This window comes from Uncinocarpus reesii, genomic scaffold (assembly GCF_000003515.1).
Source record: "Uncinocarpus reesii 1704 scaffold_2 genomic scaffold, whole genome shotgun sequence".
Taxonomy (NCBI): Eukaryota; Fungi; Ascomycota; class Eurotiomycetes; order Onygenales; family Onygenaceae; genus Uncinocarpus; species Uncinocarpus reesii.
In genome coordinates this window covers 4,744,654-4,772,139 of record NW_003052499.1, presented here as the reverse complement: position 1 = coordinate 4,772,139, position 27,486 = coordinate 4,744,654, and the positions used below count along the sequence as shown (strand labels likewise).

General features: G+C 48.7%; 11 protein-coding genes across 11 annotated transcripts; 6 read left to right on the top strand and 5 right to left on the bottom strand.

Annotated features, from left to right (window-relative positions):
• Positions 1-126: 126 nt before the first annotated feature.
• Positions 127-807, top strand: UREG_04581 (60S ribosomal protein L22; the record flags this gene model as incomplete). Its single annotated transcript, XM_002545018.1, has 4 exons — positions 127-141; positions 301-330; positions 410-606; positions 681-807. The coding sequence occupies 4 exons, from the start codon at positions 127-129 to the stop codon at positions 805-807; spliced, it is 369 nt and encodes a 122-aa protein (XP_002545064.1).
• A 279-nt stretch (positions 808-1,086) lies between these two features.
• UREG_04580 (uncharacterized protein) lies at positions 1,087-3,094 on the bottom strand (the record flags this gene model as incomplete). Its single annotated transcript, XM_002545017.1, has 2 exons — positions 1,087-1,333; positions 1,356-3,094. The coding sequence occupies 2 exons, from the start codon at positions 3,092-3,094 to the stop codon at positions 1,087-1,089; spliced, it is 1,986 nt and encodes a 661-aa protein (XP_002545063.1).
• Positions 3,095-4,184: 1,090 nt separating this feature from the next.
• UREG_04579 (transketolase) lies at positions 4,185-6,820 on the top strand (the record flags this gene model as incomplete). Its single annotated transcript, XM_002545016.1, has 6 exons — positions 4,185-4,238; positions 4,511-4,653; positions 4,772-4,856; positions 4,918-5,212; positions 5,269-6,632; positions 6,707-6,820. 6 exons carry the CDS (start codon positions 4,185-4,187, stop codon positions 6,818-6,820), a joined length of 2,055 nt encoding a protein of 684 aa, XP_002545062.1.
• Positions 6,821-7,366: 546 nt separating this feature from the next.
• Positions 7,367-9,053, top strand: UREG_04578 (uncharacterized protein; the record flags this gene model as incomplete). Its single annotated transcript, XM_002545015.1, has 2 exons — positions 7,367-7,750; positions 7,809-9,053. 2 exons carry the CDS (start codon positions 7,367-7,369, stop codon positions 9,051-9,053), a joined length of 1,629 nt encoding a protein of 542 aa, XP_002545061.1.
• Positions 9,054-10,590: 1,537 nt separating this feature from the next.
• Positions 10,591-12,000, top strand: UREG_04577 (uncharacterized protein; the record flags this gene model as incomplete). Its single annotated transcript, XM_002545014.1, has 4 exons — positions 10,591-10,911; positions 10,965-11,519; positions 11,587-11,692; positions 11,759-12,000. The coding sequence occupies 4 exons, from the start codon at positions 10,591-10,593 to the stop codon at positions 11,998-12,000; spliced, it is 1,224 nt and encodes a 407-aa protein (XP_002545060.1).
• A 2,666-nt stretch (positions 12,001-14,666) lies between these two features.
• UREG_04576 (uncharacterized protein) lies at positions 14,667-15,173 on the top strand (the record flags this gene model as incomplete). The annotated part of the gene is made up of 2 exons (XM_002545013.1): positions 14,667-14,807; positions 14,952-15,173. The coding sequence occupies 2 exons, from the start codon at positions 14,667-14,669 to the stop codon at positions 15,171-15,173; spliced, it is 363 nt and encodes a 120-aa protein (XP_002545059.1).
• Positions 15,174-17,609: 2,436 nt separating this feature from the next.
• Positions 17,610-19,008, top strand: UREG_04575 (uncharacterized protein; the record flags this gene model as incomplete). Its single annotated transcript, XM_002545012.1, has 2 exons — positions 17,610-17,989; positions 18,054-19,008. 2 exons carry the CDS (start codon positions 17,610-17,612, stop codon positions 19,006-19,008), a joined length of 1,335 nt encoding a protein of 444 aa, XP_002545058.1.
• A 919-nt stretch (positions 19,009-19,927) lies between these two features.
• Positions 19,928-21,940, bottom strand: UREG_04574 (uncharacterized protein; the record flags this gene model as incomplete). The annotated part of the gene is made up of 1 exon (XM_002545011.1): positions 19,928-21,940. One exon carries the CDS (start codon positions 21,938-21,940, stop codon positions 19,928-19,930), a length of 2,013 nt encoding a protein of 670 aa, XP_002545057.1.
• A 1,406-nt stretch (positions 21,941-23,346) lies between these two features.
• UREG_04573 (uncharacterized protein) lies at positions 23,347-23,655 on the bottom strand (the record flags this gene model as incomplete). Its single annotated transcript, XM_002545010.1, has 2 exons — positions 23,347-23,509; positions 23,639-23,655. 2 exons carry the CDS (start codon positions 23,653-23,655, stop codon positions 23,347-23,349), a joined length of 180 nt encoding a protein of 59 aa, XP_002545056.1.
• A 1,135-nt stretch (positions 23,656-24,790) lies between these two features.
• On the bottom strand, positions 24,791-25,249 carry UREG_04572 (uncharacterized protein; the record flags this gene model as incomplete). The annotated part of the gene is made up of 1 exon (XM_002545009.1): positions 24,791-25,249. The coding sequence occupies one exon, from the start codon at positions 25,247-25,249 to the stop codon at positions 24,791-24,793; it is 459 nt and encodes a 152-aa protein (XP_002545055.1).
• Positions 25,250-26,026: 777 nt separating this feature from the next.
• Positions 26,027-26,535, bottom strand: UREG_04571 (uncharacterized protein; the record flags this gene model as incomplete). The annotated part of the gene is made up of 2 exons (XM_002545008.1): positions 26,027-26,344; positions 26,416-26,535. 2 exons carry the CDS (start codon positions 26,533-26,535, stop codon positions 26,027-26,029), a joined length of 438 nt encoding a protein of 145 aa, XP_002545054.1.
• Positions 26,536-27,486: the final 951 nt, after the last annotated feature.

The following is a 27,486-nucleotide window of genomic DNA, read 5'->3' as shown; positions in this document are numbered from 1 at the left end:
ATCTCTGGACAAGCGCTCATTGAAAAGCTCAGTCGCCCACTTCCCTCTCGCCCGCAGGATATTCACCTCTTTGCGGATTTTTTTCAAGTCAAAAAGGAATTCTTATTCCCCTTCGTCGTCGTCGCAATGGCTCCCGCAACCGTATGTCTCTCCGCCGAAAACCGCTTTGCTGTTCCGCCTTGAATATATCTTGTCTCCTGCGGCCTGACCGTCGCGGAGAAATCGAGAATATCATGGCATTTTCGTCTTTGGCATCTAGGAGCAGTAGGCTAACGACTATATTTCCCCCATACTCAACAGGCCCGCAAGCAACAGAAGGTCACGAAGAAGGTACGTCGTACTCTAGCCTAACATAAAAGAAAAAAAAATGAAAAGAAAGAGAAGAGGGAGACTTACAAATTTCTTCTAGTATGTGATCAATTGCTCTCAACCCGCCAATGACAAGATCTTCGACGTTGCCGCTTTCGAAAAGTTCCTTCACGACAGAATCAAGGTCGAGGGCCGCGTTGGCAACTTGGGTGACTCCGTGCAGATCTCCCGCTCCGGTGACGGAAAGATCGAAGTTGTCACTCACATTCCTTTCTCCGGTCGCTACCTCAAGTATTTGTACGTCATGATTTTTCTCCAGACTGCCAGAGGCGAGAACTGAGGACTAATGCTGTTTTGTTTTTGTCATGTAGGACCAAAAAGTTCTTGAAGAAGCAGCAGCTCCGTGACTGGCTTCGCGTCGTTTCTACCACCAAGGGTGTCTACGAGCTCCGCTTCTATAACATCGTTAACGACGAGGCTGAAGAGGATGAGGACTAAATTCCTCGAGGTACTGGATAAGTTTTGAGTTAATAAAGCGGCACTTTGCTCCGGTTTCGAATGTACGGGAGGATCATGCTTTACATGAATATGGGGTTCTTTTTATTGTTTGAAACACGACGATACCAGAGCTTCTAACTCGCCTATTGTAAGAAACCGGTAGTGAAGAATATTTTGTCCCTTTAATGGCTCAATAAATTTGATCTCCAGATCCATTCTTTAATCTAAGGTCCCAGACTTCATGATTATACGGAGTAGTCTTCTGGACTTCATTACTCCTTAAGACTTATCATCATCATCACCAATCGTTCTTTTCGTTCCCGCACCAGCCCCTAGCACCCCGAGTCCCGTACTAAAAGGTTTGATGTTGGTCTTGGTGGGCTGAGGCTCAATCAATTTGCCGCCTTTGATCATCCATCCCAGCGGTTTTAACCTCGTCCATGTCTCCCGTACCTTCACCCTAACTAGATCTCCCGTGGCTTTCGCATCTTCCATGGAGTCATGGCCCTGGGCTGCCCCCTCCTGTCTGGATTTGTCGATCCAGATACTTCTTCGCCAGTGCCCGAAGGCCGAATCGAAACGGTAAACCTCCCGGGTGTGGGTATAATAGCACGGTATCAACGATCGTTGGATGAATCATGCGACAAGCATTCAGATCATTGTCAATGGCGTGGCCAATTATGGGGGTTTCGGGCTGCAGATGTTCGAACAACAGAGCACGCGCAGCAGCCGGCGACTCAACGATGGGTAGTACGGTGGGATCAGGTGGAGATGTGCTGTTTGACGAAGCGAGCACCTGATCGGGTTTGTAGGGGATGGCATTTGCAAAGTGTTCGGGACGCACGCCCGAATACCGGGAATTGAGATCCAATATCTCTCCCATTGGTCGAACGAGAACGTCAACCAGTTTCTTCCGCTCCGGCCATGTGATTGCTGTTAATCGGATGAGCTCTAGTCCTAAAGTTGTATATCCCATTTCGCAGTCGAAGCATACGGGTGGCAGAGCGCCCTTCTCGGGCTGACGCGGAGTCTTTTCAAATTGCAAGATTGCAGCCAACCTCTTTACCTCCGTCACCTTGTAGACGTGCGATTCGGCCTTCGTGCATCCAGTGGAAGTACCAACGGTCTCGTTGCAACATGGGAAGTATGCTTCCGTCTGGCCCACAATATGATCAGTTTTCTTCCTGGGCGGGCGGATAAGTCTCGCGTGATGATATGTGCATGGCCCTCCTGAGGCCAAAAGGCCATCCTCTCGGCGGCCGGGGAAGACCTGGAACCTCCCATTGCAACGGTCACATTGCTCCCAGCCTTGTGCCATGAGACTTCCCGTAGTTGCGTTTTCGATATCTTCCTTCGAAGGAGCTTCGGTGATATAACCGGCCTTGACCTGTGCTTCAGCCGAAGCAAAGAATTTGGAGAGCATTGCAATTTCTCCTTGTACGTCCAACCCAGTTACTATGGGCTGCTCCGGATCTTTCACGGGTTGGGACTGTGTGCACTTGGGCCGTAAATAATTTAGTACATCTTCTTTCCACTCACTCAACTTCATCTTCTTGAGCCTTGTAATGCGAAGTTTGATGACATTAGAGTAAACGGAAGGTGTCTCCTTCGCAGCCTTTTCCTCTTCATCTAGCGCCCTAACTATGAGTTCATCTTCAGACAAAATAAGGGCCCTCTTAGCTTGCTCGTTTAGAGCGACAAGCTGAGCGTTCAGTCTAACCATCTCTTCATGTAGTTTTGTGAGTATAGCGGAGCGTATCGAGTGTGATACGGGAGGTTTCGACAGGTGTCGGGGATTCAACGTCTCCTTTTTCACCTGTCTACGCAGTGTGGAAATGGAGGCGACAGTGGAATCCGTCGCTCCCTCTCCGGGCGGACGCCTTTTGGTTTCCTGTTTAAACTCTGGGGAGATTGAACGGTGAATAAGGGGAGGAGAAACGGCTTTTGACGCAGATTTTAGACCTTGATTTCCATTTGACGAGACTTGATGCTCGGTAACGGGGCCACTAGAGCGCGGAGTATTATTGCTTTTGTTGTGCTTGTGGCGCTCAGCCTTGTCTCGAGATTGCGATTCATTGCAATCGGCATCAATGCGTCTTCTCTTTAGCAAAGGCTCTTCATTCAGGTTCGCGATATTTGCACCGGTAGTGACAGGCGCATCCTTTGATTCAGTTTTTGTTATACTGAGAGTATCTTTGTCGCTGTGGGCGAACATGCAATTCAAAAGCTTGCACCCTATCCCTTCAGGACAAGGAATTTCCTTGAAGAGACCGGCCGGATTAAACATGTGGGCCTTTATGCTATAGAGATCCCATGAAAACAGGTAGGTTAAAAAAGGCTTTGCTGGAGTTTTCACATCAAGCAGCCGTCAAACCCTGGTAAAAAGGACGAGATAATGATTTTAGGTAAACGGGAGAACCGGAATGCCTAAATCCAAGACAAGATACGGTGTCTGATTTCAGTCTTCCATCCTGCAATCAATACTCTCGTGTCGCGCCGGGCCACAGAATACAATCCGGTTACCCGCGTGCCAATTACACCTGCAGTTATGGATGCAGTGGTAATAAATCTCCGTTCATTGGGGTCTGGTGTATACGGCGCATGAGAGACCCGCGACAATACCACAGAGACGACAGGGCCCAGCGCAATAATCGACTTGTAAAGAAACGGGGTTGCCCAAAGCTCAAAACTTCTCTCAGTTCAGCTTGAGGTCGAATCTGATGTAGGCCCAGCCTATAATAATGGAAACATGTCAGCAGTTGAGCTCTATGGAGTTAGACCGTTGAGTGAAGGCGAGAAGCCTCATCACAGCATAGACTCAGATCTGAGCTTCAAAAAACATTTAATTATCTGATAATTAAAAGAAACACTCACCAGCAGACTGTGGAAATGAGAGTGATAGCTATCTATGCCTGGGTTATTTTTGATGATTTTCTTCAGTGAGCAAGATCAAAGCATGAACTGAGCCCTGGAGCGACCAAGCCGGCTCACGAGCAAACATCACAAACAGGGCAAACAGCAGGAGTGTTTGCACCCCGGACTTACGAATATCCGTCGGCGCTGGTTCCCCACCGAAACGCCAAAGCTGGCAAAGTGCCGGCCGGAGTGCCTGCTTTTCGCGGCGATTCTTTTGTCATACGCACCCCGCCCGGCCCCACCACCGCGATTTTTGGGAGGTTTGAGCCAACTTGTCTTGAAACCCAACAAGTCTTTGCTGCTGTCACACCCCTCCACAGCCCTTTTTATATCCCAATTGATCTCCCCTTGATCTCTCTGGCATTCATCTTTCAGTGCTCCCCCATCGAATTCGTTTGCCCGACCATTCCGGCAAATCTACCTCGCACTGACTGAAGATACATCTGCACATTTCCACCACCATGGGATATACAGCTTTGGACCAATTGGCGATCAACACCATTCGGGTGCTTGCTGTAAGTGATTTGATCCCTCTTGTGTCCGCTTCATATGATTCTACTCGACGATGGCAGCCGTTGTGATCGCATTTCGCGTTCGTGTCGCTGCTTGACGTCGGCGTTTGCGGCCAGAGCGGGGTGTGCTTGGAGTCAGGGCCTACCCTGGTTATGGTGACTCTTAGCACCACGCTCTTTGCGTCCAAGTGGAATTACTCGTTTTTCAAGTCAAACCGTATTGTTGAGTTCGATGGCGTTTTAATTCAATTCTAACGTTTTTAATCGATATGTAGGTCGATGCCACATCCAAAGCTAACTCGGGGCATCCGGGTGCCCCCATGGGCCTGGCGCCTACAGCCCACGTCCTTTTCAACAAGTTTATGAGCTTTAACCCTAAAAACCCCAAGTGGATCAACAGAGACCGATTTGTCCTTTCGTACGTGCATCCAATCTGCTCCGTGCCATATGTAACCCCATGGAATTGCTGCAAGCCCATGGAGTTATTGTTTCGTTGTTGGGTAGTTAAGTACGCTAGCTAACAACGCCGAATCCAGGAATGGGCACGGCTGCATGTTACAATATGCTCTTCTGCATTTGTTTGGCTATGCAGTCTCTCTTGATGATCTAAAGAACTTTAGGGTTGGTTCAACTCTTCTCATGGTGCTAAGTCGGCCAGATCCCTGCTCTAACTTCATTGTAGCAAATTGACAGCATCACGCCTGGGCATCCCGAATCTCACGACACTCCGGGAGTTGAAGTGACTACTGGACCTCTTGGCCAAGGATTTGCAAACGCAGTTGGCCTTGCCATCGCTCAAAAGCACACTGCTGCCGTATTCAACAAGCCCGGATACGATCTCGTCAATAATCATACCTATTGCATTTTCGGCGATGGTTGTGCCATGGAAGGAGTTGCCAGCGAAGCCGCTAGTCAGGCTGGACATCTTCAACTTGGCAACTTGATATGTTTATACGACGACAACCACATCTCCATCGGTAGGCCGCGAAGCCATTATCCACTTCATAAATTATCGTTCTAACTTCGACTTTAGATGGTGACACCAAACTTGCATTCACCGAAGATGTTATGAAACGGTTCGAGTCATACGGTTGGCATACTTTACACGTCAAGGATGGTGATCATGATCTCGAGGGTATCGAGGCTGCTATCCGGGAAGCTAAGAAGGTTACCGACAAACCAAGTGTGATTAAAATTACAACTACAATTGGATTCGGCTCTAAACTCCAGGGAACCGGCGGTGTGCACGGCAATCCTCTCAAGGCTGATGATGCCCAAAACGTTAAGAAGATTTTCGGCTTCAATCCTGAGCAGAGCTTTGTTGTCCCGCAGGAAGTATATGATCTTTACCACAAGCATTCTGCCGAAGGTGCTGCTAGGGAACAAGAGTGGAACAATCTCTTCCAGAAGTACAAATCAGAGTACCCTGAGCAGTATGCCGATTTCAGCCGCCGGCTCACTGGGAATCTTCCAGAAGGTTGGGAGAAGAATTTGCCTACCTATAAGCCATCCGATCCACCGGTCGCCTCCCGTAAACTTTCCGAGGCCGTACTTGAGAAGATTCATGACGCCATTCCCGAATTTGTATCTGGTTCAGCCGATTTAACTGGATCCAACAACACTAGATGGAAGAACGCAACAGATTTCCAGCCCCCTAATCTTGGAATTGGTGATTGGACTGGGCGGTATTTCCGCTATGGCGTTCGTGAACATGGTATGGCTGCTATCATGAACGGTATGGCCGCATACGGTACTTTAATTCCGGCTTCTGGTACCTTTTTGAACTTCGTCTCTTACGCGGCTGGAGCTGTGCGACTTTCTTCACTATCTCAAGTGCGAGTCATTTACGTTGCCACTCATGATTCTATTGGCTTGGGAGAAGATGGTCCTACCCATCAACCTATCGAGACCCTTGCACATTTCCGTGCTTTGCCAAACATGATGGTTTGGCGCCCAGCTGATGGAAATGAGACAAGCGCCGCCTATTACTCTGCTTTGACCTCCAAGTCAACCCCTAGCATCCTCGCTTTAACCCGCCAAAACCTTCCTCATCTCGAGGGATCCAGCATTCAAAAAGCTCTCAGGGGAGGATATATGGCCCTTGAGGCTGAAAACGCAGATATTACCATTGTGAGCACAGGTTCTGAAGTCAGTCTCTGCATTGATGCCGCCAAATACCTAAAAGAGAAGCACGGTGTCACCGCTCGCGTAGTGTCGCTCCCGTGCTTCGAGATTTTCGATGCTCAACCAAAGGAATACCGACTTCAGGTTCTCCCCGATGGGATTCCTTCCCTTAGCGTTGAAGTTATGTCCACAATGGGTTGGGAACGATACTCCCATGAGCAATTTGGCCTGAATCGATTCGGCATGTCTGGTCCGTACAAGGAGGTCTACAAGGTATGTTTTTTCCACGATCAAAGCACTTTTTGTTATCTATAAGCTTTCTGAACTGACAATTGCTTGATGTATAGAAATTTGAGTTTACTCCCGAGGGTATCAGCAAGCGTGCTGTCGCAACCATTGACTTTTACAAAGGCCACAAGGTCCGCTCGCCAATAAATCGTGCCTTTCAGCAAATTATTTAGATTTGATGCTCCATTGAGTAGAGATGGGTTCCTTCTAGATAACTAGCTTGTTTTAGATATGAGGAATAAAATATCTTTGTACATGATATCAGAATTGCTCGGTTTCTGCTTTGCTTCATTGAAGGGCCCAAATTAAAGATATTAGTTATGGTTAGGATCACCGAAACCAACAGTCATCACCCTTATCTGTCAATCGATTCCATGGTAATTGGGGGTACTCTACTTTATGTCTTGGGTAGGAGTGGTTGATCTGGATTATTTACTCTGTATTCCGTACTCCATAGGTACCGCCATCAACAAGACTGGGTTAGCTCCAAAATAAACAACTTGCTCTGTTGTTAATTAGTTAACTAGTTAGTTAAGTTAATAATTAGCTGGTTAACTAACTAGTTAACTAGTTAACAACGTGCGGAGGACTCCTTACCTCAACCTCGAAACTGAACTTCGATTGTTTGGTTTGAGCTGGCCATGGCCCTCAAGGACTCCCTTCCAATCTCTCGCGGTCGAGAGATAACCTTCGAAGAAGCAATTGAGGCAGAGGAGAATATGCTCCATCAGCTTGAAATACCCAATCATCGTGCCAAGTTCCTCGACTCTGTCTACAAAAGGCGAAGGGAGATCCAAGATATTGCTGCCCATCATCTCGGTATATCTAACCCAAGAGACATAGCCATTGGATACCGCGAGGGTTGGATACATGGAAGCTTCAACCTTTGTCTTCCCGTTGTAGTTGATAGGTGGGAGAAGCAATCGAGGAAGATCTTTGTGTTCCGTGTGCCTCTTCCTTATAAATGCGGAGAGTTGCATTTTCCTGGTAATGCGGAAGAGAAAGTTCGGAACGAGGTCTCGACATATATCTGGATGCAAGAAAACTGCCCTGAAGTTCCAATTCCACAATTATGGGGTTTCGGATTCGGAGATGGGCACACGGTAAGTGATTCGTCTACGAAATGAGCACACAGAGGCTGATATCAAGTCGTATATGTAGTTCACCACTCCAAAGACATCGCCTATTTTGCCGTGGCTCTTTCAAGCTATATCCCGTATTGTTCGAAAATATTTGGGTTATCCCGCTCCCTCTGCTTATGTCCGGCGCAAACGGCGGTGCAGATTCGACCATGGATACATGCTATTGGATCACATCAGTGAAAATGAAGGGAAGATGCTATCGTCCTCTTGGTCAGAGTCGCATGGTGATGACACCAAGAGGAGAACGCTCTTCCGCGACATATCACGAATCATGCTCTCAATGGCCCGTGTCCCAATGGCACGAATTGGTTCCTTCACTATAGACAACCGTGGATTTATCACATTGACTAATCGACCATTAACTTGCCGGTTACATGTATTGGAAGCCGAAGGGATCCCTACTAACATCGGTCGAAGACAGACCTATTCGATGGTGGGGCCTTACATCCAGGATCTGTTAGATTATCATAATAGTCGGATATACCATCAGCCAAACTCAATTCTGGACGAAGATGATGGTTATAACCAGATGGCGGCGCTTTCTTTGATGCAATCGGTCTCTCGCCATTTTTTCCAACGCAAATACCGCCAAGGACCATTCTTTTTCACACTCACGGACTGTCATCAAAGCAACATTTTTGTTGATGAAAATTGGAATATAAGGTACCTCATTGATTTGGAATGGGCATGCTCTCTGCCTGTTGAATGCTTTCATCCTCCATGGTGGCTGAGCGGCGATCGAGGAGTTGACGAAATTGTCGATGATGCACTCCACCGGTTTGCTGAAAGACACAAAGAATTTATGCAAGTATTCGAGGAAGAAGCTTTGGCTAAATATGGAAGCTGGGAAAACCGCGGCAAGGACAATGATGTGTATCTCGGCCTATCTTCCATAATGAAGCAAAGTATTGAAGTCGGAAACATCTTTTACTGCTACGCTCTGGAGTCAACCAAAGGAATGTATAATATATTCCTTCAACACATCAACTCAAGGTTCTCAAAAGACCCACAGTCACTACCAAAGGAGGCTGATTTAGACGATGTCGGCTGGCTTTATCTAAGTCGTGCGGTGGCGCCTTACTGGGATCCCAAAGCCCATCAAATCCTAGCCGCGAAATTAGACGAAAAGAAGGTGTATGAGAAACAAATACGGGTTCTTTTTGAGGAAGCAGACCTTCCCTCTCGTGATGGGCCTCCCTTATCTGTTGCTACCGCAGGGAATGATGATAACGTTGAAAACCGTAACAGAAGCGATGTGTCTTAAGATTGTTGCCCTTGGTAAACTGCAAAATATTCATTGCAGATGTTTTGACAGCTTCACATTTTCTCAGACTGTTTGTTCTTCCCTTCTTGTTCAACTCCTTGCGCCCCTTTCAGTTGCGGTTTAGCGTATGTTTAGTTGATCTTCGAACGTCCTTCACTTACTTGTAGCATTGTGTTCTTCACGCGCTATACCTATATCGATCTTGCCATATTCCGTCTGTGTTGGTTTCGCCGGCATCGCACTGTACGCTGATGTCTCTGGCTTAGGATGCTTTTTACCACGCGACCTCGTTGCTTGTGCCGTTCGGGCGGACGAAGACAGTTGTTGAATCGTTTTTTCGTCTACTCCCACTATCGCGACAGAGGCATTGTTGACGTTGGAATCGTCGCCTGAGTACTCATCTACCAGGCTGTGGTTAGACTGAGGCCGAGAATTTGCGCTCGTCATTATGCCGACTTGTAAACACTGGGTAGGTGTGAAAGAATTTTAGATCGCTTACAATGATTTAAACACACTAGTTAAGTTACTTCATCTATGTCCTTTTCATATGGAGTTTTGAGGGGGAGAAATGCAAAGAGTTGGGCAGCGAAGAGAGGGGCAATATGCATTGGGGCCAAAGCGTGTCACCGCCCATCTGGAACAAGACGATGAGACTTGTTCTCGTCAAGCTGGCGAAGACAGCTTGTGCTTGTATTTGCATGTCGGAGCTTCTCTTTTCTTCTGGAATCGTTCTTGGGCCTCACAGCCTGAACCACTCCAGTTTTCCATCATCGACTCTTCGAGCTTTGGGTACACTCTCTGGACCGGCTGCTATTTGGCCTTCCGGAGATAAGCGCAGTTGATGTTTCGCAGGCATGGATGTTGATCTTGGCTTGGGAACAAGCTATTTCAAGGGCCAGATCTGATGACTGCCCATATCACTTCCTCATCGTTCTGTCAACACCATGGCGATTTGGCTATTCTTGCCCGTCATGCAAGGGTTCAACGCCGATGATCCCAAGGAAATCCACCCATGAGGACCTTGGAGATGGATTCTTTGGCCGTATGGCTTCAGCGAGCATTTTCTTCCTACTACTCTCCGTGGATACCGATCCATCTCAGAGAGTCTTCTACAAAAATGTCTAATCAAATATCATCTCCTGATTCCCCATAAAACGCCGGCAAAGTCAAGCAGGCCTTGTTTTTGATTAAATTATGAGGGGAAGTCGATCTTGCAGGCCATCCTTGCCTTCGGCCCATATGGGATTGCAACCCTACTGGGACCTCCGAATTAAATTCACCCTGCCGGAGCGGGTAGACACGTCGATGTTCTCGGTGAACCCACTTCGGCTCGCAAACAGCGATGGATCTATCGCCGACTAATGGCTCCTCAGGCGACCTGTTACCACCATGGTAACCGTCATGTGCTGGTATATAAGACAATGCGAAAGCCGAGCATCAACGAGGAAATACCTTGGATCCAAGGGTGCTTCTCATAAGTGTTATTATACCCCCTTTTCCAGAGATCGTGCTTGACACACGATTCTGTGCTTTCGCCATGCCCGCCATATTATTCAGAGCTTCGGCTGTCGCTTTTGCGGCGTTGATCGCTTGCACCGATGCCAGCAAATTGCTTGGGTTTGAAAACAAGAGAAATATTATACCCAACTCTTATATCGTGGCATTGAAAGAGGATGTCCCGGAGCATGATTTCGACGCTCATATGGCATGGGTATCCAATGTCCATTCTGCCAGTGTGGCTGCCGCCGGGAGTGCTTCAACGTCTGGGGTGAAGTTTACATTCAAAATCAACGGCTGGAAGGGATACAGCGGAAGCTTTGATGACAATACCTTAAATGAGCTCCTTGCTAATGAAAATGTGAGAGTATATTGACTCGCCAGTCGAGATATCCTGCTAACGGCAACTCCCAGGTCGACTATATCGAACCAGACCGCCTGTCTCGAATAGCATCCGTTGAATCACAGGCTTTAGTAACTCAGAGAAATGCTCCAACCTGGGGCCTCGGGCGAATTTCCCACAAGCAACGAGGGAGCCGCGACTACGTCTATGACGACTCTGCTGGAGAAGGCGTTGTGGTGTACAGCATCGACACGGGAATTGATATCACGCACCCGGACTTCGAGGGCCGTGCCTTTTGGGGAATCAACACTGTGGACAATATTGACAGAGACGGACATGGACACGGAACCCATACCTCCAGCACCATCGCCGGAAAAACTTATGGTGTCGCCAAAAAGGCCAAGATCTTTGCGGCCAAGGTCTACGATTCTCGAGGCATAGGCCCTGACAGCGCAACACTAAAGGCAATTGAGTGGGCAATCGACCATGCCCAAAAGAACAACCACACTGGTAAGGCAGCTATGAACTTGAGTCTTGTCACCGACAGTCCCAGAGCTGTCAACGCGGTATGCACAAGAGCCGTAGAGGCCGGAATCTTCGTCGCTGTTGCAGCAGGGAATGACAATGTGAGTGTTTCAGGGAGCCTACCACTCTATGGGGTGACATATTCGGTCTGACTTACGTGAAACACAGAGGGCCGTCACCAACGAATCCCCAGCTTCGGCGGACAAGGTTTGCACTGCCGGTGCCACGGCGGAAAGTGATAGCAAAGCTAGTTTCTCAAACTACGGACGCCTCGGTAAGCCAGCTAGAACTTGAGAACAATGGGAAGCAATCAAGCATTGCTAACGAAGAGATTCTGAAGTTGCCCTCTATGCCCCTGGTCAATCCATCCGGGCCGCCGTGCCGGGCAACCGCTCAGGCATTAAATCTGGCACATCGATGGCCGCTCCTCATGTTTGTGGTGTGGGTGCAGCTCTCATGTCGCTTGAAAACATCCGCCCCCAGGATGTCTGCAATCGTCTAAAGGCACTTGCACATCCGTCGGTTAGAAATCCCGGCCCCAACACCACCAACAAGCTCCTCTATAACAACAGTGGTCGTTAATGGAACAATGGCCGCTCACCAAGCCCGTGTTTCCCCATGGAACTTATTCATACTCGATCTTTGCATGTATGTATGTACATACAAACAAACATCTGCTTTTGCACTAAGCCTACGAGTATGATTCCCTGGCCTTGACACCATAGGGTCAGATATATATCAAACCAAACAAAAAAATTATGATGTAAACTTTTTTGCTCTCCATTTGTCCTTTTGTTAAATCGCGGCTTCCATGAGAATTCCCTGGACGGGACGGTTGGGGCATGATACCGAAGGCCATGCCCGTCTCCAAGCTCAGATATCCTTGCATGTCGCATGTTGTTAGTTGCTTGACTGGAGTTTGCTTTCTACCTTGCTCCCAATTCAAGAGCTTACATACGATCTGATTTGTCAACGTACCAACATATGCGCAAAGTGTTCGCTTCGTCGTATCCCGTCGTGTCTCGTTCAAGCCACTGCTCACCACAGTCCCGAGAGCTTGGAGAGTTACGAAATTCAACCCGATTTTGTAGCCATAAATTATCTGTCCATCCTTGTTCAGATATTGAAGTGCCGCTCTCTCATCGAATGCATCTAGACCCGCCAACATGACCCAACTATTTTTAATACAAAATGCACCCTTCGACTTTATTTTTAGAAATTGCGGCTCCTTTAACCTTGGATTTCAAAACTAGTCATGCAGACGTTGGGGTAGGTTGCATTGACCGTTTGTTGACACGAGATATTCTCGTTTTCCTTTTCAAGCAGAAAATCCATAAAGTCACGATACCCGATTTTGTCGTGCGCTGTATCATAGCGTGAATACTCGGATCCGCTGGGAGAATTACATCCGGCAACTGAATCCAGGCCGCCATTTAGAGGGCTCATTGGAGTCCGATCTGAAGAATCAAATAACGACTGATGGAAATCAATGAGTATTCCTCTGTTCATCGGACAATTTCACTCCCAGGCCAAAGCTTCATGAGTGAAATCCTAGTAATGAAGTGCATGCGGGCTCAAAGCCTAGCCAGAACGGCAATCTCCAGCTGGCCATCGTATAGCCTTCTGGCCTGAGCAGTCCCCGCTCGCTTCTCTGCTATGCTGACATCCTGCAACATAGACCGGGAAGCTCGATATCAACAACACGGGAGAGTGTGTATGATGCCGATGAAAACAACGGCAATGGGGAGGGCAGATGCAGTGGAAAGCGCTTTTTCTGAGCCGCTGACAAGGAGGCAAGCCCGGGTTCCCTCTCTAACCAGGGCTACGCGACCTTTCTTTGAAGTGCCAACCCGACATGGATCTGATTGATAGTTAATGCATTCGGTTTAGTCATCGCGCCATTCACTCTTTTCCCCAAACCGGCTAATTTCATCCGTAACTGTATGGACTAGACCGATTGTTCTTAATCCAGTCCGAGAAAATAATACACTTCACTCAGCGCAGCCTTGACGATTTGCTAATCAGGTAGTTGGGTTAATTTCAATACTCTCTGGCATGTCATCAACTTCTTTTAAAAATCGCATTCCATCGTTGTCTCTTGCGTATCTCACCACCATGCACATACGATGCGATAGAGAGGAGGATATGTCATGGATACGATGAGGCTCTTCTTCTCCCCACTTTTCGAGGCTTAACGCTGAACAAGAGCTTCGACAGTGTTCTCTCGACGCAAAATACGAACGGCTACAACGTCAAGGAATTCCAAACTAGCGGAGCGTGGTTCTGTACGAACAATTGAAGGCCAATCGTAGCGGCCTTCGTGAAGGCGCATGGGGGTTGCCAGGAGGAATCTTGCACAAGAAGTCATGTAAACATGGTTTCGATGCAACCAGTGATAGTACAATACGAGACTGTGGTCATGAGGATGACCTTCAACTCTTTGTTGTTGGCTTTGGAGCAAAGTAGAGGCAAGGGACGGAAGGGACTGAATATATAAAGGTCCATCATGCCCTGTCTCTTGTCAGTCAGATCCCAAGCCTAAACCGAGAAACAAAGACATCACCAAAGAGATTCTTCCTGGTTCGTCTACTGAAGTTTCATTTTGTCCTTGCTGGTGGCATCCACGAGCTAACTCCCTTCCAGATATAATCCTCATACCCACAGCCAGAATGAAGTTTACGTCTTTCGCCGTGTACGCCAGTATCCTGGCCCTCGTCGTCGCGAACCCGGCTCCCATGCCCGAGGGAGATGGAGAGGTTGAGATTGCAGCTTGCCAGAAAAACGGCTGTTCGTGCCAGAAGGGGACCAAGCAAGGACAATATTGTGGCTGGCAATGGGAGGTGAAGAAACTCGGTCGAGGGGGGCATACCACCCATATCTATGAGTGCAACAAGAGCGGCGGGTGTTGCCATTACGGATGGTCATCGGAATGTTAGACTCGCAAGCACTCATGCCAGACCGGACTGGCTACTCGCATTCTTCGAGACGGGCCAATTGGCCCGTTCGCTCCTTTGACACATTAGCTCCGAGGCCTCTTGAGAGCAGGGAGAGTGGTGAATTACTGCAGATTATTTGAATTGAAGTTAAATCCATGGATGCAACTCCATCTCTCCCTCTCCCCGTAGATGTATGTGTCTGCAAGCCATCGTGCGCACCCCGGATTTTCGGCCCGGAACAACCAATGGCCCGCAGCCAGCTCGAAATGTCGCCGTTCAAGCTACTATCATCAACGCATTAACTCGCCCGTCATGTCCTGCTTGCCATTGATCCGATGTAGCGCGACTGCTGTCACCCCCATGGAACGGCAGGGGACTCCTGGTAGGCATGCTCTCGACAGCCACCTGCATCGACATCCTTCTCAAGCGAAGCATCCAACGACACAACCACTGGTCAGAGGGAGTTGGGCTTTATCTGGGCATTGGCAATCCGACCTCAGCACCCCAAGGCCTGCATGGTGCAGTCGCAGCCATCTCTTGCCTCGACTGTCCCCCCTTGGCCAACATATAATTGCCCAATATCTCACCAGACGTTAGCCTGCTCGAGGACGAATGGGATCTGGACAGAGGAACAGTTCTCCCACAAACAGCGCAAACAACGCTTCCGTTGCTGCCACCCAACACATGCGGCTGTTTCGGTGGCTGAACAAGATAGAATTCTCTGGGGACCCCGGCTTCTCCACTTCCGAATCCCATCTCGAGCTGTGGGCATTCATTGTTTCTCCGTTGCCCCATGCCCCTTCATCTTCCTCTCTCTAACTCGGTCGGTTTCCGGGAGCCTCTAGGATGACGGATCCACAGTGTGCGGCGCAGCACTGCAGGCATCCTCGAGAGGTTGCACTTCAGCGCTGACATTTGATAATGTGATAGGACAAGAGTGCTCCTCCAGCATGCCATAAAATCACGGTCCCCGAATCCTCAGTACCCCGCTTGGCTTTGAGGACTGTCTTCACGGTAATGTGGGGAAGACCCATGATTTTGCCATGTGCAGCACCGCTTTCAACTAATATCACTACAGTCGTCTGATAATAAAGGACACAAATAAAGCTAGCTGGCGTGATTTTCGGTTATTTCTAACAATTCCGAAGATATTCATGTTGGCACACAACGCTTTCGAAACCCGTGTCGATTGTTGGTAAATATACAACGCCTTGTGAGCGAGACTTCAATTTTTGTCCGCCTTTTTCAAATTGACCGCTTCCCAGGGAAGCTTTTGACCAATTGGTTTTGCAATCTTCCCGCTCAAGCGTGAACCGATTCGTTTATCCGCGGACTCGCTTTGATACTGCTGGCCAAGAAGGACCCTCCTCCGAATCATCAAACTCAAGTGGGACGGAGCTAAAATACCCTCCCAATCGGTCCCTGTAAGGCTGTGGATCAAGGCCCGCACATCTTAGGTCCATTCAGCGAGTCGCATTTTCAGGTACAAACTGAAGGCGACAAGATTTGGCATATGCTTCTTGAGAAACAGGTCTTATGCGGTGGTCGATTCAACAAGAATGAAAGTTGTCCCATTATTTGGGTAGCCTTTTGCGCAATGCAACTTCTGCCATCCCTGAGTCCCAACAGATGCCAACCCTGTCCAATGCGTCCTTCCTGCTGCTGCTTGCTGCCACGCACCGCCACTTCAGCGGCCACACTCGAGTGACGTCATTATGGACACCATGAGGCGAAGCTTGGCGCGGATGAGGCTTATCCGCCGAGTTGAGACTTCAAGATTGACACAGCCAATCGATGACGCCCGGCCCAGGATATTTCTCACATCCCGATGGCTTTTTGCTCCTGTATAAAGCAAGAGCAATTCGACCCTCATGCACAAAGTGGAGTGTTTGACGATCGGACGAAAACGCTCGGAATATTGTGTGGACAATGGACAGGGATGGGCCCGCCACAGACCACTAGATATGCAACATGCGTTACAGAAACAAGCATCAGTTTTGACGACGGACACAAACAACCAATCGTGTTCCTGGGTTTGCTCAGACGGGAGACAGGAGTGCGCATTGGTAGACGGGAAGTCAGAGCTGTCCAGCTATCTATCCACGGCGATTTCCTTTTTGCGTTCCCCCGCCCCCATCGTGTCCAATGCCGAGCAGCGAGAGCCCTGGTGGACGGAACATTCACTGAAGATCTCCGGCCCAATTGGAATCGTTGTGCCCCTGGGGTGCGAGGACAAGGTCGAATTTATCTCCATTGGTGGATGATGGAGCAAACAATGCGTACGGAGTATTCAGCACAGAACACAACAGGCTGACATACCGTACAGTCCGAAATACAGGCAGCACTTGGACCCATTTATGCTTTGTCCACTTTGGCTCAGGGCCCGCTTCGTCCCTGGAGACTCAAGAGGGCTAATGCTAGATCCACAGCGGAAATGCCACGCACGCGACGTCATAGAAACTTGCCGGGTTTCTACCGCGGCCAACCCTCAACCCTGGGTGAGAGGTTCAGGAATTCGTTGTCTTGTCGATTTAGCAATTGCGGCTAGTAGGGAAGTTGCTTTTGATCCAGTGTGCTCAAGCTCCTTCTGGGCGCCTCATGTAGGTGACAGCAGGGAGCCTTTCCCGCTTTAAGTCTCAACAACGAGACTTTGTTTCTGCATCGGTACATGGACATTCAGAATTTTTGGTATCGAATGATATTGCATTATTCGCTCCATCTGGCCCACATTGGCTTGGATCGGGTGGATCGTTTCACCAGTCTCCGTGGTTCACACACTCCTGCCTGCATCATCAAGCATGGTGGACTTGAGATGAAGTCAGTGGATACCTGCAAATAATAGTAATGGATGGAGATGATTTGTATGATTACCTTAGCATACTTGCCCCCGTTCGAAGGTTCGACTTCCCCCAGGTCTGCGGCTATTCCGGTATTAGAGGAGCCTATATAAACGCTCGTTTCGCCCCGTAGTGCGTCACTCTGATTGTTTTCAAGAACTTTTGCCTTGCTCTCAAGTCCTATAGATACCCATTGGCACAAACCCCCGTATTCGCATCACAAAACGAAATCCTGGTGATTTGGGCCTCTCAGTCGACTGGTTTCGGCTAATATCTCGAAGAATTCCATCGACCTTCTCCTGCTGAATAAGGATTTAGATACCCTCGCCACATACTTCTTGAGCATATATATGTTCAGGAACGACTCTCAGTCTTTGGATTTCTCAACCTTTGGAAAGCACGTTCAGATATCGACAACATGACGACTACCGATTACAGATCCCATTCGACGTCGGGCGGCCACGTCCGCCGTCTTTCGAATGTCGAAGTTTCGCGGTCAGACCTCATTGGCGGGCCCAATGTTATCGTGCCTCCGAAGCATCTAATGGCTAAGAGCGATGCATACGAGACGGCAAAGGCAATGGAGCTAGCCAAGCATCATCTTGAAGAGGATATTTCGTCGGCCGATACTACTCCACGGGCTGCCTCTCCTGTTTCCGCCCAGGCACTCACCACGACGGATCGATATGCATTCGCTTTTGATATTGATGGCGTCTTGGTCAGAGGCGGGAAGGCTATTCCCTCTGCTATTCAAGCGCTGAAGGTCCTAAACGGAGAGAACGAATATGGAATCAAAGTGTAAGCTGCTCCTATTTTCCTTCAATTTCACTGTACACCATTGCTCACAGCTGGTGGGAAATAGTCCTTATATCTTCGTTACAAACGGTGGCGGCAAGACGGAAGAAGAACGTTGCCTTGACCTCAGCCGCCAGCTTGAATACGAAGTATCTCCCGGCCAGTTCATTTGCGGCCATACTCCAATGAGAGAAATGGCTGAGAAATACAATACCGTGCTGGTTGTTGGAGGTGAGGGTGAGAAGTGTCGCCACGTTGCCGAAGGTTACGGCTTCAAAGACGTCGTGACACCAGGAGATATTATCAAGTTCAACCGACACACCACTCCTTTCCGAGAGCTTACTGAAGAAGAGCTCCGCAACTCTCGCACGCGAGACTTCTCTGACGTGACAATCGAGGCGATCTTTGTCTTTGCAGACAGCAGGGATTGGGCTGGAGATCAACAGATTATTCTCGACCTATCCATGTCCAAGGGTGGCAAGGTAGGAACGAGGTCCGAAACTTTCGACGAAGGTCCTCCTGTTTACTTCTCCCACAACGATATCGTTTGGTCTACCTCCCATGAGCATACTCGAATTGGCATGGGAGCTTTGAGAGCCTCAACCGAAGCCCTCTTTAAAGCTGTCACGGGAAATGAACTGAAAACAATTGCTTTTGGCAAGCCACAGCTTGGCACATTCCAGTTTGCCACAAGACTACTTCAGCAATGGCGAAAGGAAACGCACGGTATCAACTCTCCTCCCGCAACCGTGTATTTTGTCGGCGATACCCCAGAATCGGATATCCGGGGAACAAACGAGTTCAACGAGTCGAATCTTTGCGAGAACCACTGGTACTCTATCCTCGTGAAGACTGGCGTTTTCCAAGAGGGCACGATTCCTCGATTTCCCCCAAAGAAAGTTGCCGATGATGTTTTGGAGGCCGTGAAGTTTGGCATGAAGAGAGAATTCTTAAATGCCTTGAAGGATTCCACAGTTAGTGCCATGGAACCAAAAATTGACAGAACAATCAAGGAAGAATGATCTATCTCTTCCTGCTTTGGCGGAATTTTGATACCTGCTGTTCATGACGTGACGATATATTGGATACGCATAATTCTGGATATGTATCCTGGCAGACAACTGATTGATTTATGATTCCCCTTCGTTTGTTAACCTTTCGCTTTTTCTTCCTTTTTTAATTCGTTCTTAACTTTGGGAGTATCGGGTTTTACATATCATTCGGGCTATAGAATATAAAAACCAAAATAGACTGGGCTCAGGAGCATAAATCTCTTGTCTAAATTGGAACTTGGTTGATTCCTTAAATCAAATATTGAAAGAAACGAAATCACGTTGCCAATCCTAACCAGATTTGATTTTTAATTTGTTGAGACGAGCTGAGCGTGTGTGATGAGATGATTAGAATATGTTGTAAGAGAAAATGACTTGAGAGACGTAGCAAACCGGTCAATATTGGAATTGTGTCTACGCTTTGTATAACTCTCTTTTTGAAAGATGCCCAAGGAGCTAAAAACATAGGCGCCATTGCGGCGATAATACTAAGGTGGTAGAAAAGGGAGAAGAAGAGAAGAAGAAAAGAAGACAAGAAGAAGCGCTGAAGAGAAGGAATATCGAAGGAATATATTGACTGGGAGTCGAATAAACAATAATAATATAAAAAAGTGAAAAGGAAAAAAACCAGAGGATCAAAATGGTACGAAAAAATACGATGAGAAGCGATCAAGCACAGTAACCCGACGCAAAAGGAAAAGAAAGGAATGTGTGAAAAGGGAAAAAGGTTATGGACGTCAACGGGTCGCCTGTTGGTAAAACCGGAGGGCATCTATACAACTCCACGACATGACTAATAAGACATATTTTCAAGAAATGAAGAGAGATAGAAAAGAAGTTTATTTCAGTAGCAGTTCGTCATCCATACGCTCAGCGAGTTGGAGGTCAGTCAGGTCGTTCGCAAAGAAAGTTTTATCTCTCTTTCCGACGTATCCAGTTTTCGCTCCCAGAGGCTTCCTCGCCGTCCTTTGTGGTCGCCATCCATATCGGAGAGCCCCTGTGACGGCTCTTGAAGAGGCGGTGAATGGTATGCACGAGACCCAGCTGATGGGGGAAAACGGCCTGCGCTTCCTCCGTTCGGTTCCATCGTGCCATTAGAAGTTGCCGCTGGTACTGGCTTCTTAAGGTAATGATAGGGGTTTTGTTCAAATGTAATATTTCCTGGGTGACCTGGAGCTGGTGTACGGTAGGTATACTTAACCCTATCACTCCCAGATCTCGAGTGCCACTGGTTTCTCCCACGGAGCGAGCGAGAATAATTGATAGGGGGAGGCACTTGCAAGTAACTGGACGGAGTAGGAGACCTGGAAGCATTTTCCTTGACGGGGCTCAATTGTTTCGTGGTTCGTTTCGGTGGGTTCGTCCTATCGTCATCCGATGCTACTGTTTCAAAGCTAGTAATTGAGGATGCGCGTGAATCACGTATGCCCGATGTATGGGGCCAATGATCAGAATTTCGGGGCTCCGTATGGTCACCGCTTTGAGGTCGGGGACTAGAGTATACGCTTGACGAAGATCCCGCGTTTATGCACGATTCTCGGGCGTTGAAGTGTTCCTTCCCAGTCTGGGCCGGTGCTGTTCCGTTCATGAGCACGGAAGATCGCCCACTAGATGGATTAGATCGAACGGGATTTTGATGTGTTGTAAGCTCGGGTGATAAATAGGAGTGTCCAGAACCTTGTACGTTGCCGGTTACCGGGGAAATGAAAGATTGGTTATTCATATCAGCTCGGCTTGTCGAGTCATAGGTCATTCTCACGCATGACCGCCTGTCATCTGAGCCTGATTTTCGATAATCGGGATCTTCTTCAAAAATGGTGACAGCGCTTAATGGTCGGGCGGACGCCAATTTTTCAGTTATCGGATGCAGACGTCCATAGAGATCAAAATCGGGTTTGTCTGGAAGTAGACGTGAGACTGTCCGCATCGACGAAGGGCTTTCTAGCTCTATGTCATCCAGATCAAGTTGGTCCGAAGGGGTTCGAGACCTCTTGCTAGAAGCACGATGGAGCCTTAAACCAGGAATAGACGTCAAAGGCTCAAATGTAGAGCGGTTATAAGCACCAATGGGTGTACTTGGAATTCGGGGCATATCGAAATAATAGGGTCTAGGGGACGGCTCGGCCATTGTCCCACCGATTTCGAAGGGTTCGCTTTTCTGGCGTTCGCTTTTCTGGCGCTTCCGTCGGCGTAAAAAGAAAATGAGTAACAATCCAAGCCCAAATAGACACGCAGCACCACTCCCAACGGAAATTCCAATTATTTGATTTGGAGAGAGGGAGTCAGACGACGCGGCATTTCTCGTTTCTAGTGGTAGAGAGGGATAAGGTTCGGAGGGCATAGAGCTGCCGACTACAACGTCCCCCTGTCGACTCGTGTGCACTGTTTGCGTAGGTTCTCTGGATAGGGTGGCCGACGTAGTCGACGTAAAATTGGTATCAGTGGTGTCGTGCGCGGTACTCTTCATCGAGGAGCTAAGAGGAGCACCCATCCTCGATGTCTCCATCGGCGGGATATGTGAAGGAGTAACAATTTGACTGACCGTTATTGTGCCAGCAAGTATAGAGTGCGTGTTGGGAATAGCGGCGTGAACACTCTCGCATAAACCGTAGGCCTGCAGTTCTTTACCTTGAGGGGAGGGACAGGATGTCAAGACGCATTGCAACGCCGCCTCTCCAATAGTGTACCCCGCAAGCGATCGCTGGGTACACAGACAGCCGAGACCCTTTGTGTCGGCACAAACTGACGTCGGATAATTCGTTGATATGAACTTTTGCAAGCACGGGAATGAACATTCAGGGACAACATCTTGAACTAGCGGCAGCCCAGCCCGCGACACCACCGCGGCGCTGGAGAATGCCAACGAGCTATGGATGATGACTTTTTGGAAAAGAAGACGCATCCTGTAGCCTTATTTCGAAGGTTGCAGACTGTCACCTATCCACCATATATTGCACTCGACACAGGCTGTCTGACAGGGTCATGGAGGCGGGCGGGATCTTCGTCGATGTTGAAACTATGCCATGGGTTCGAATGGTACGGGAAATCCGGTATTCGTCGCGCCCTGACGCATTAGCTATAACAGAGGACACCAATGTAATCTTGGGTATACTGCAAAAGAAAAGCACAGTATAAAAATGAAGGTGAGATATGGGATCAAAGAGAGATGACGCTCAGCCTGGAGTAGGTCCCATCTCTGCGGCCGATGGGAGCAGCAACCGCTCCAATGAGACTGAGTAGCTCCGCATGATGTCAGAAATGCAAACAGCCCACAAGCAGGAGTGCTTGTTCCTGAGAATTGAAAACGCCGGCGAATCGGATTCGGCGTGGATAACCAGGGCGTTTTGGCACCATGGCATGAGTGCAATCCTATTGGCATCCAGCCCAGCCACTGGATACAGGGGTTGGAAATCTCATGCAGCAGCAGTGGGGCAGAGCAGTTGATTGTCCACAGCTGCAGACGCTGTGATGAAACACCTGTGGTGACTGTGAAGAGCAGCGGTTCGTGAAGCGAGCAAGTCACAGGCGAGCTGTAAGCGCTGGCAGTTTGCAAGCGGTGTTGGCTGATGACCAATCACCAACCGGCAGATCGGACAGGGTCACATGACTCAGCCCCAACAAACTGAAAGGGAATTAATTCGATCATGATGAAGAGCTTGTGTGTTGGCTGGGTGTTGCGCAAGCTGCTCAATCGCAGAGCTGGTTCAAGTTGGTGCAGGCCCAAGGCTGAGTGATAGCTCTGGATGGCTTATGTTGGAACGTCTGGCGCAGACAGGATGGCAGGGCATAGGATTTCATTACAAAGGTTTAACAACACAATCTAACACAGCAGCTTTTGTTTCTTGATCTCATCGACGGCAGCAGGAATGTCTGGAGGTTGTCGTCAACACTGGTTCATAGGGCGTACAGGAGCAAGAAACAAGAGCACCAAAGAAGCACAAAACAGTATAGGGAAAGTTGGTATCATATCAAAAGAAAAGCACCAGATAGCTGAGGCAGATAGAAGATACAAAGGCATAATCAAAACCGCATTATTAAACTGTAAATTGTCCTCCCGAGACATGGCTTTCCCAAAAAAAGGCATCAGAAGGAATAACTGCAACCATTGCAGCACCATCCCTTAGGAATTCGTTGCGTCATCGAAATGTCATCTCTTTCGACCCGCTGCGGGAAACACGAAGATGGAACTGTATTCGGTGTACAAGCGGACGGTAGATAGCAGGAAACCCCTTGAAAGCGTGATCGATGTTCTCCTTAATACTTGAGTATTATATAGCTACCATGTATGTCAGCATGCGTATCAGAAGGTCAATGACTGCAAAAGAAGGATACTAACAGGGCGTGGATGATGCCAGGGATATAACCAAGAATCGTTAAGCAGATGTTGATGAGCAAGTCGGCTCCGCAACCACGCTCAAGGAAAACACCGAGAGGCGGCAGGACGATGGCGAAGATGATTTTGCAGATATCTCTGGATCAAGGATGTCAGCGATATCTTCAACAGTTTGTCATATGGATGTCGGTAGCCGCTCGACCGAAATGGTTGCACCACCGACGGAACACTCAGGGAAGGCTGGGAAAGAGGGGTAAGAACACTTACGACGCGGTGAAGGCCATAGCGAACGATTAAATCGTGAGTCGACAAGCGGATCTGAATCTTTCGATGATTGTGTATCGAGACGGAGAGCAAAAGGTCTAGTGCGGTTGCTTGAAAATAATGATGGGGATGGACTGAGAGAGCGGAAAGGCACCCAGTTAAAGTATTAATACGGCTTGCATTGAGCCGGGCCCACCCCAGCTTGTCTCCGTCAGCACAACAAACAGTTCCTTGGCATGGAAGGTGACTGAAACCATTGCTTTTCCACAGGGAGATCGGGCGGTACTTTGGCGGTACCCGGATGTTCGCGGAAGTGTGCCCGCAGCTCCAGGTCACTCTGCGGTTCCTGCTGATAGGCAAGTCTGTGGTACCTTCCCTGATCCTGCGTCATCCGTTCTGTCCCAGCTCCAATCGCTCCTTCCCTCCAGAAACAAGCGAAGACGTCATCACTGCACCGCCACAGGCTGTGGCGCCGGCCCACTTCTTGCCGGTTTGAGCTTCTTGTGCATCGCTCTTGCCTCAAAACCTGCCAATCAACTCCCGTTGCCCGGTGATGCGGCTTGTCCACCGAGTGAGATCATCTGTCTTGGACTCTTGGATCGCACAGACAAAATGATAATTAACATGCCGATTTTAGCCAACAGATCACTTGCATCGCACTGCAGCGACAGGCTGCCTTTGAGCAATGTCCTTCAGGCAACCTGTCTCATATCTGCTAACACCTTTCTTCAGCGCAGCTAGGAAGCTCTGTGATCGGATATGGGACCGTGGATGTACGGCAAACCTCCAATCGTAACGACGCTCATGCCACATTCGAGGGGACGTCAGGATAACGCCAAATCACAATGGTAGTAGGGCTCAGCTTGCGCAATTCCTAGGTCTACCGCAAAGCGCTTCATCCTACGACGGATTTTGCGCCCAGTTTGAATTTCCATAACTGTACGAAACAAGGCAAGCAGAGGTCGGGGTCGTTTCAGTCGCGAGCCTCAAATGTCGTTAGGGTTTCAAGAGATATCAACTTTTCTCACCTCTCATGGAGTCGATTCGATAGCTACGGAAGCTGTATACAATTTTTGAATGACGGATTACATACACTTCAAACAAGGTCTCACTAGTATCCTTTTGCTTCGAACAGTATAAAAGAGCAAATAATCCTTATGCTTCTTCTTCTGGTTGTAATATTCCATACGGCTGCTCGCCTTTCTTTGAACTACCCTTTCCTCCGCTAGGTAATGCTGCCTCTTGAGGGTTTTCAGCATTCTTACCTGCAAATTTGTTTTCCGCGAGACGGCCTGGGTCTTTTTCGGTGCCAATATCCGTTCCAAAGCTTACATTTTGGCTTGGATCGTCATCAAACCCTCCTTCCTTTAAATTTTTCCCCTTTGGTTTCTGCGTTCCTGGTCCGAGCCCCGGATCGATGTAGGATGGTGCAACATCCGCATGCCCACCTGAAGTTGCAGCCGGTGACCCCGTTGTTGTAGCTTGGGTGCGGGAAGGCTTTCTGGAAGTATCTTCACTCTCTAAGCGCTGCTCGGCGTTTTGGGCGGAACGCAAAACTTTTGCACCAGATGTGTTTTGGTTGGCAAGTGTGGATTTACCTCCTTCAACGTCCATGGGCGCACTGTCTTTGTTTTCTGCGAATTTACCACCAGATTGAACTGACTCTGCTGCAAGTGAGTCTGCTGCAACTGAACCAGCGCCTTCTCTGATGGGATTCGTGTATCGGGATGGATCTGACGTTGTCTGTCAAAAGTAAGGTATTAGCCACATCAGCTATGTATCAATACGCGCTTTGTCGTGGATGGAAAGGCTTGCCTTTGTGCCCTTTAGGCTCGCCCCAACATGCTTTCCCTGCGTATTCATGGTGGATATATGTGTTTTCTTCAACGACAGCAGCTCAGTTCGTTAGGAAATGACCTGATCGCAATCGATGTCTTCACCTATCGCTACGCACGCAATTCTGCATTTATATCAGCTAGTCTAGACCCGACAGTTCAGGATATGGCCAAGTTACCACAAACATGATGTCATGGCTCCCGAAAGGAAGCTCTTGTTGACCGAAGTCTACTGGAGGGGATCTTCAAGGTGATGCAATGGTGCGCTTTGTGAGGAGGTATACATCTACCACATGATATGGACAGGGTACATACACGTGGCAAATTGTGGTCTCCCTGCAAACAGCATCTCAACAGCTTCGGTAGCACCACAAAAGCTCAGGAGGTACTGCTCACGCAATTGTAATTCAATGGAGAAATAGAGGCTAATTGGAGATGAAAGTAGTCTCGATTCAGTTATACGTAGTAAAACAAGGTCAATTAAATTTCGCTATCAATTTCCTCATAAGTGCAACGCGTGGACAAGCCAGGTGATAACTATTCCATCAAAACATCCTTATCTAGCTTTTGCATCCTTTGGGAGGTCTTCTAAGCCTTCCTTACCCTGCCGGCCCACATTTTCAAAAGGAACAGTGTGAGTCTTCATCTCCTCACCAGAGGTCCTCACGCTACTCTCCGCCGTGGCGGGCTGTCGTAGGGCACTCGCTTCTTCACCCGTCCCCGCAGATGAAGACACCGCACCCGACCCTTCACCAGTTGTCTTCATGTTTGCTGAGACCAGGCCTGATTCACCTTGTGGCTGATCGGGAAGGGGGAGGTTGGCTTTACGGCGGTCGATATCGGCTTGTTTGTCGGTTTTTGAATCAATGATGGACTGAAGTTAGAGCATGGTTAGTTAGATGGGAGGAGTGGCATCAGAGTGGTTTGTTTTTCGAGGGAACGTACCTTCATCTGGGAAACATCTGAATCTGCGGGGATATTGCCGCCGTGGAATCCGGATGTTTTCGATTCGTCTTTGCGGAGCTGCTCCCTTGTGGTATGGAATGTGTCGCCGGCTCCAGACATGATTGACGAGGTTTGACTGTATCACTGAATATGGATTGATGTTGTGATGAACGATGTTTCAGTACGCTGTAAGATATCAAAACGATTTGAAGCTGTGCTTTGTAGCACTTCAAGCGGCATAACCTTTATATAAGCCCATAGTTAGCAACTTCTCCAGCAGATTCCTGCTTGTCCATTTCATCCAATCCCAGCGGCAATCAGTGACGTTTCCAACGGCTGGTTATGACGTTATGTGGTTCCTTTCAGGGCCAAGATTGGCGCCGGTACACCCAAATTGCAAAGCAGGGCATCTCCTCCGTACTGCGCGGAGCATTGTGGACGGCGTTCGAACTCTTCGCTGATCGAAGCCGACCAGATCTTCGGACTGTACGAAGCAGCCGCCGCTCTCCAGCTTGTCCGGTTGGCGCGGCTTCAGGATAGCTAAGACTAGCTTAGTTATCACGTGAGCCAGGCTCAGGATGGACTTTTCTAGCGGGCATTTCTTCTGATTCTTCTTCTTTTCCCCTGAGTTACCGCTCGCGTTGCCCACAGCCTACATATACCCAAGAGGAACCGTTCAATTTGGTATCGCAATAATAATGATCACAATCAGTTGATGTGAATTCCGACCCCAGGATGGGATCAGGGTCTCGTCTCTGGAGTCCCACCACCCGCCTCTCCATTGGAAAAACCATCAGTCATGTGCACTCCTTAAACGGAAATGGACCTTCAGATCCCAGCAGCATGGCTAAAATAGTCTTCTCAAAAGCGTGACGAGCTCGGATCGAGCCGTACACATGGCAACGCGCCTCTTCGTGAAGAGGTCCAGAGCATGCCCGCCAAGGCTAGAAGCGAAGTGGCCGCCAATCGCTGCAAAGCGCTCAACGACTCGCTCCAAATCCTAATTTCGGTGAAAGACAGGAGTGATGGAAGTCTTGATGTGTGCAAGGCTGGACGATGAGGCTCGAATTG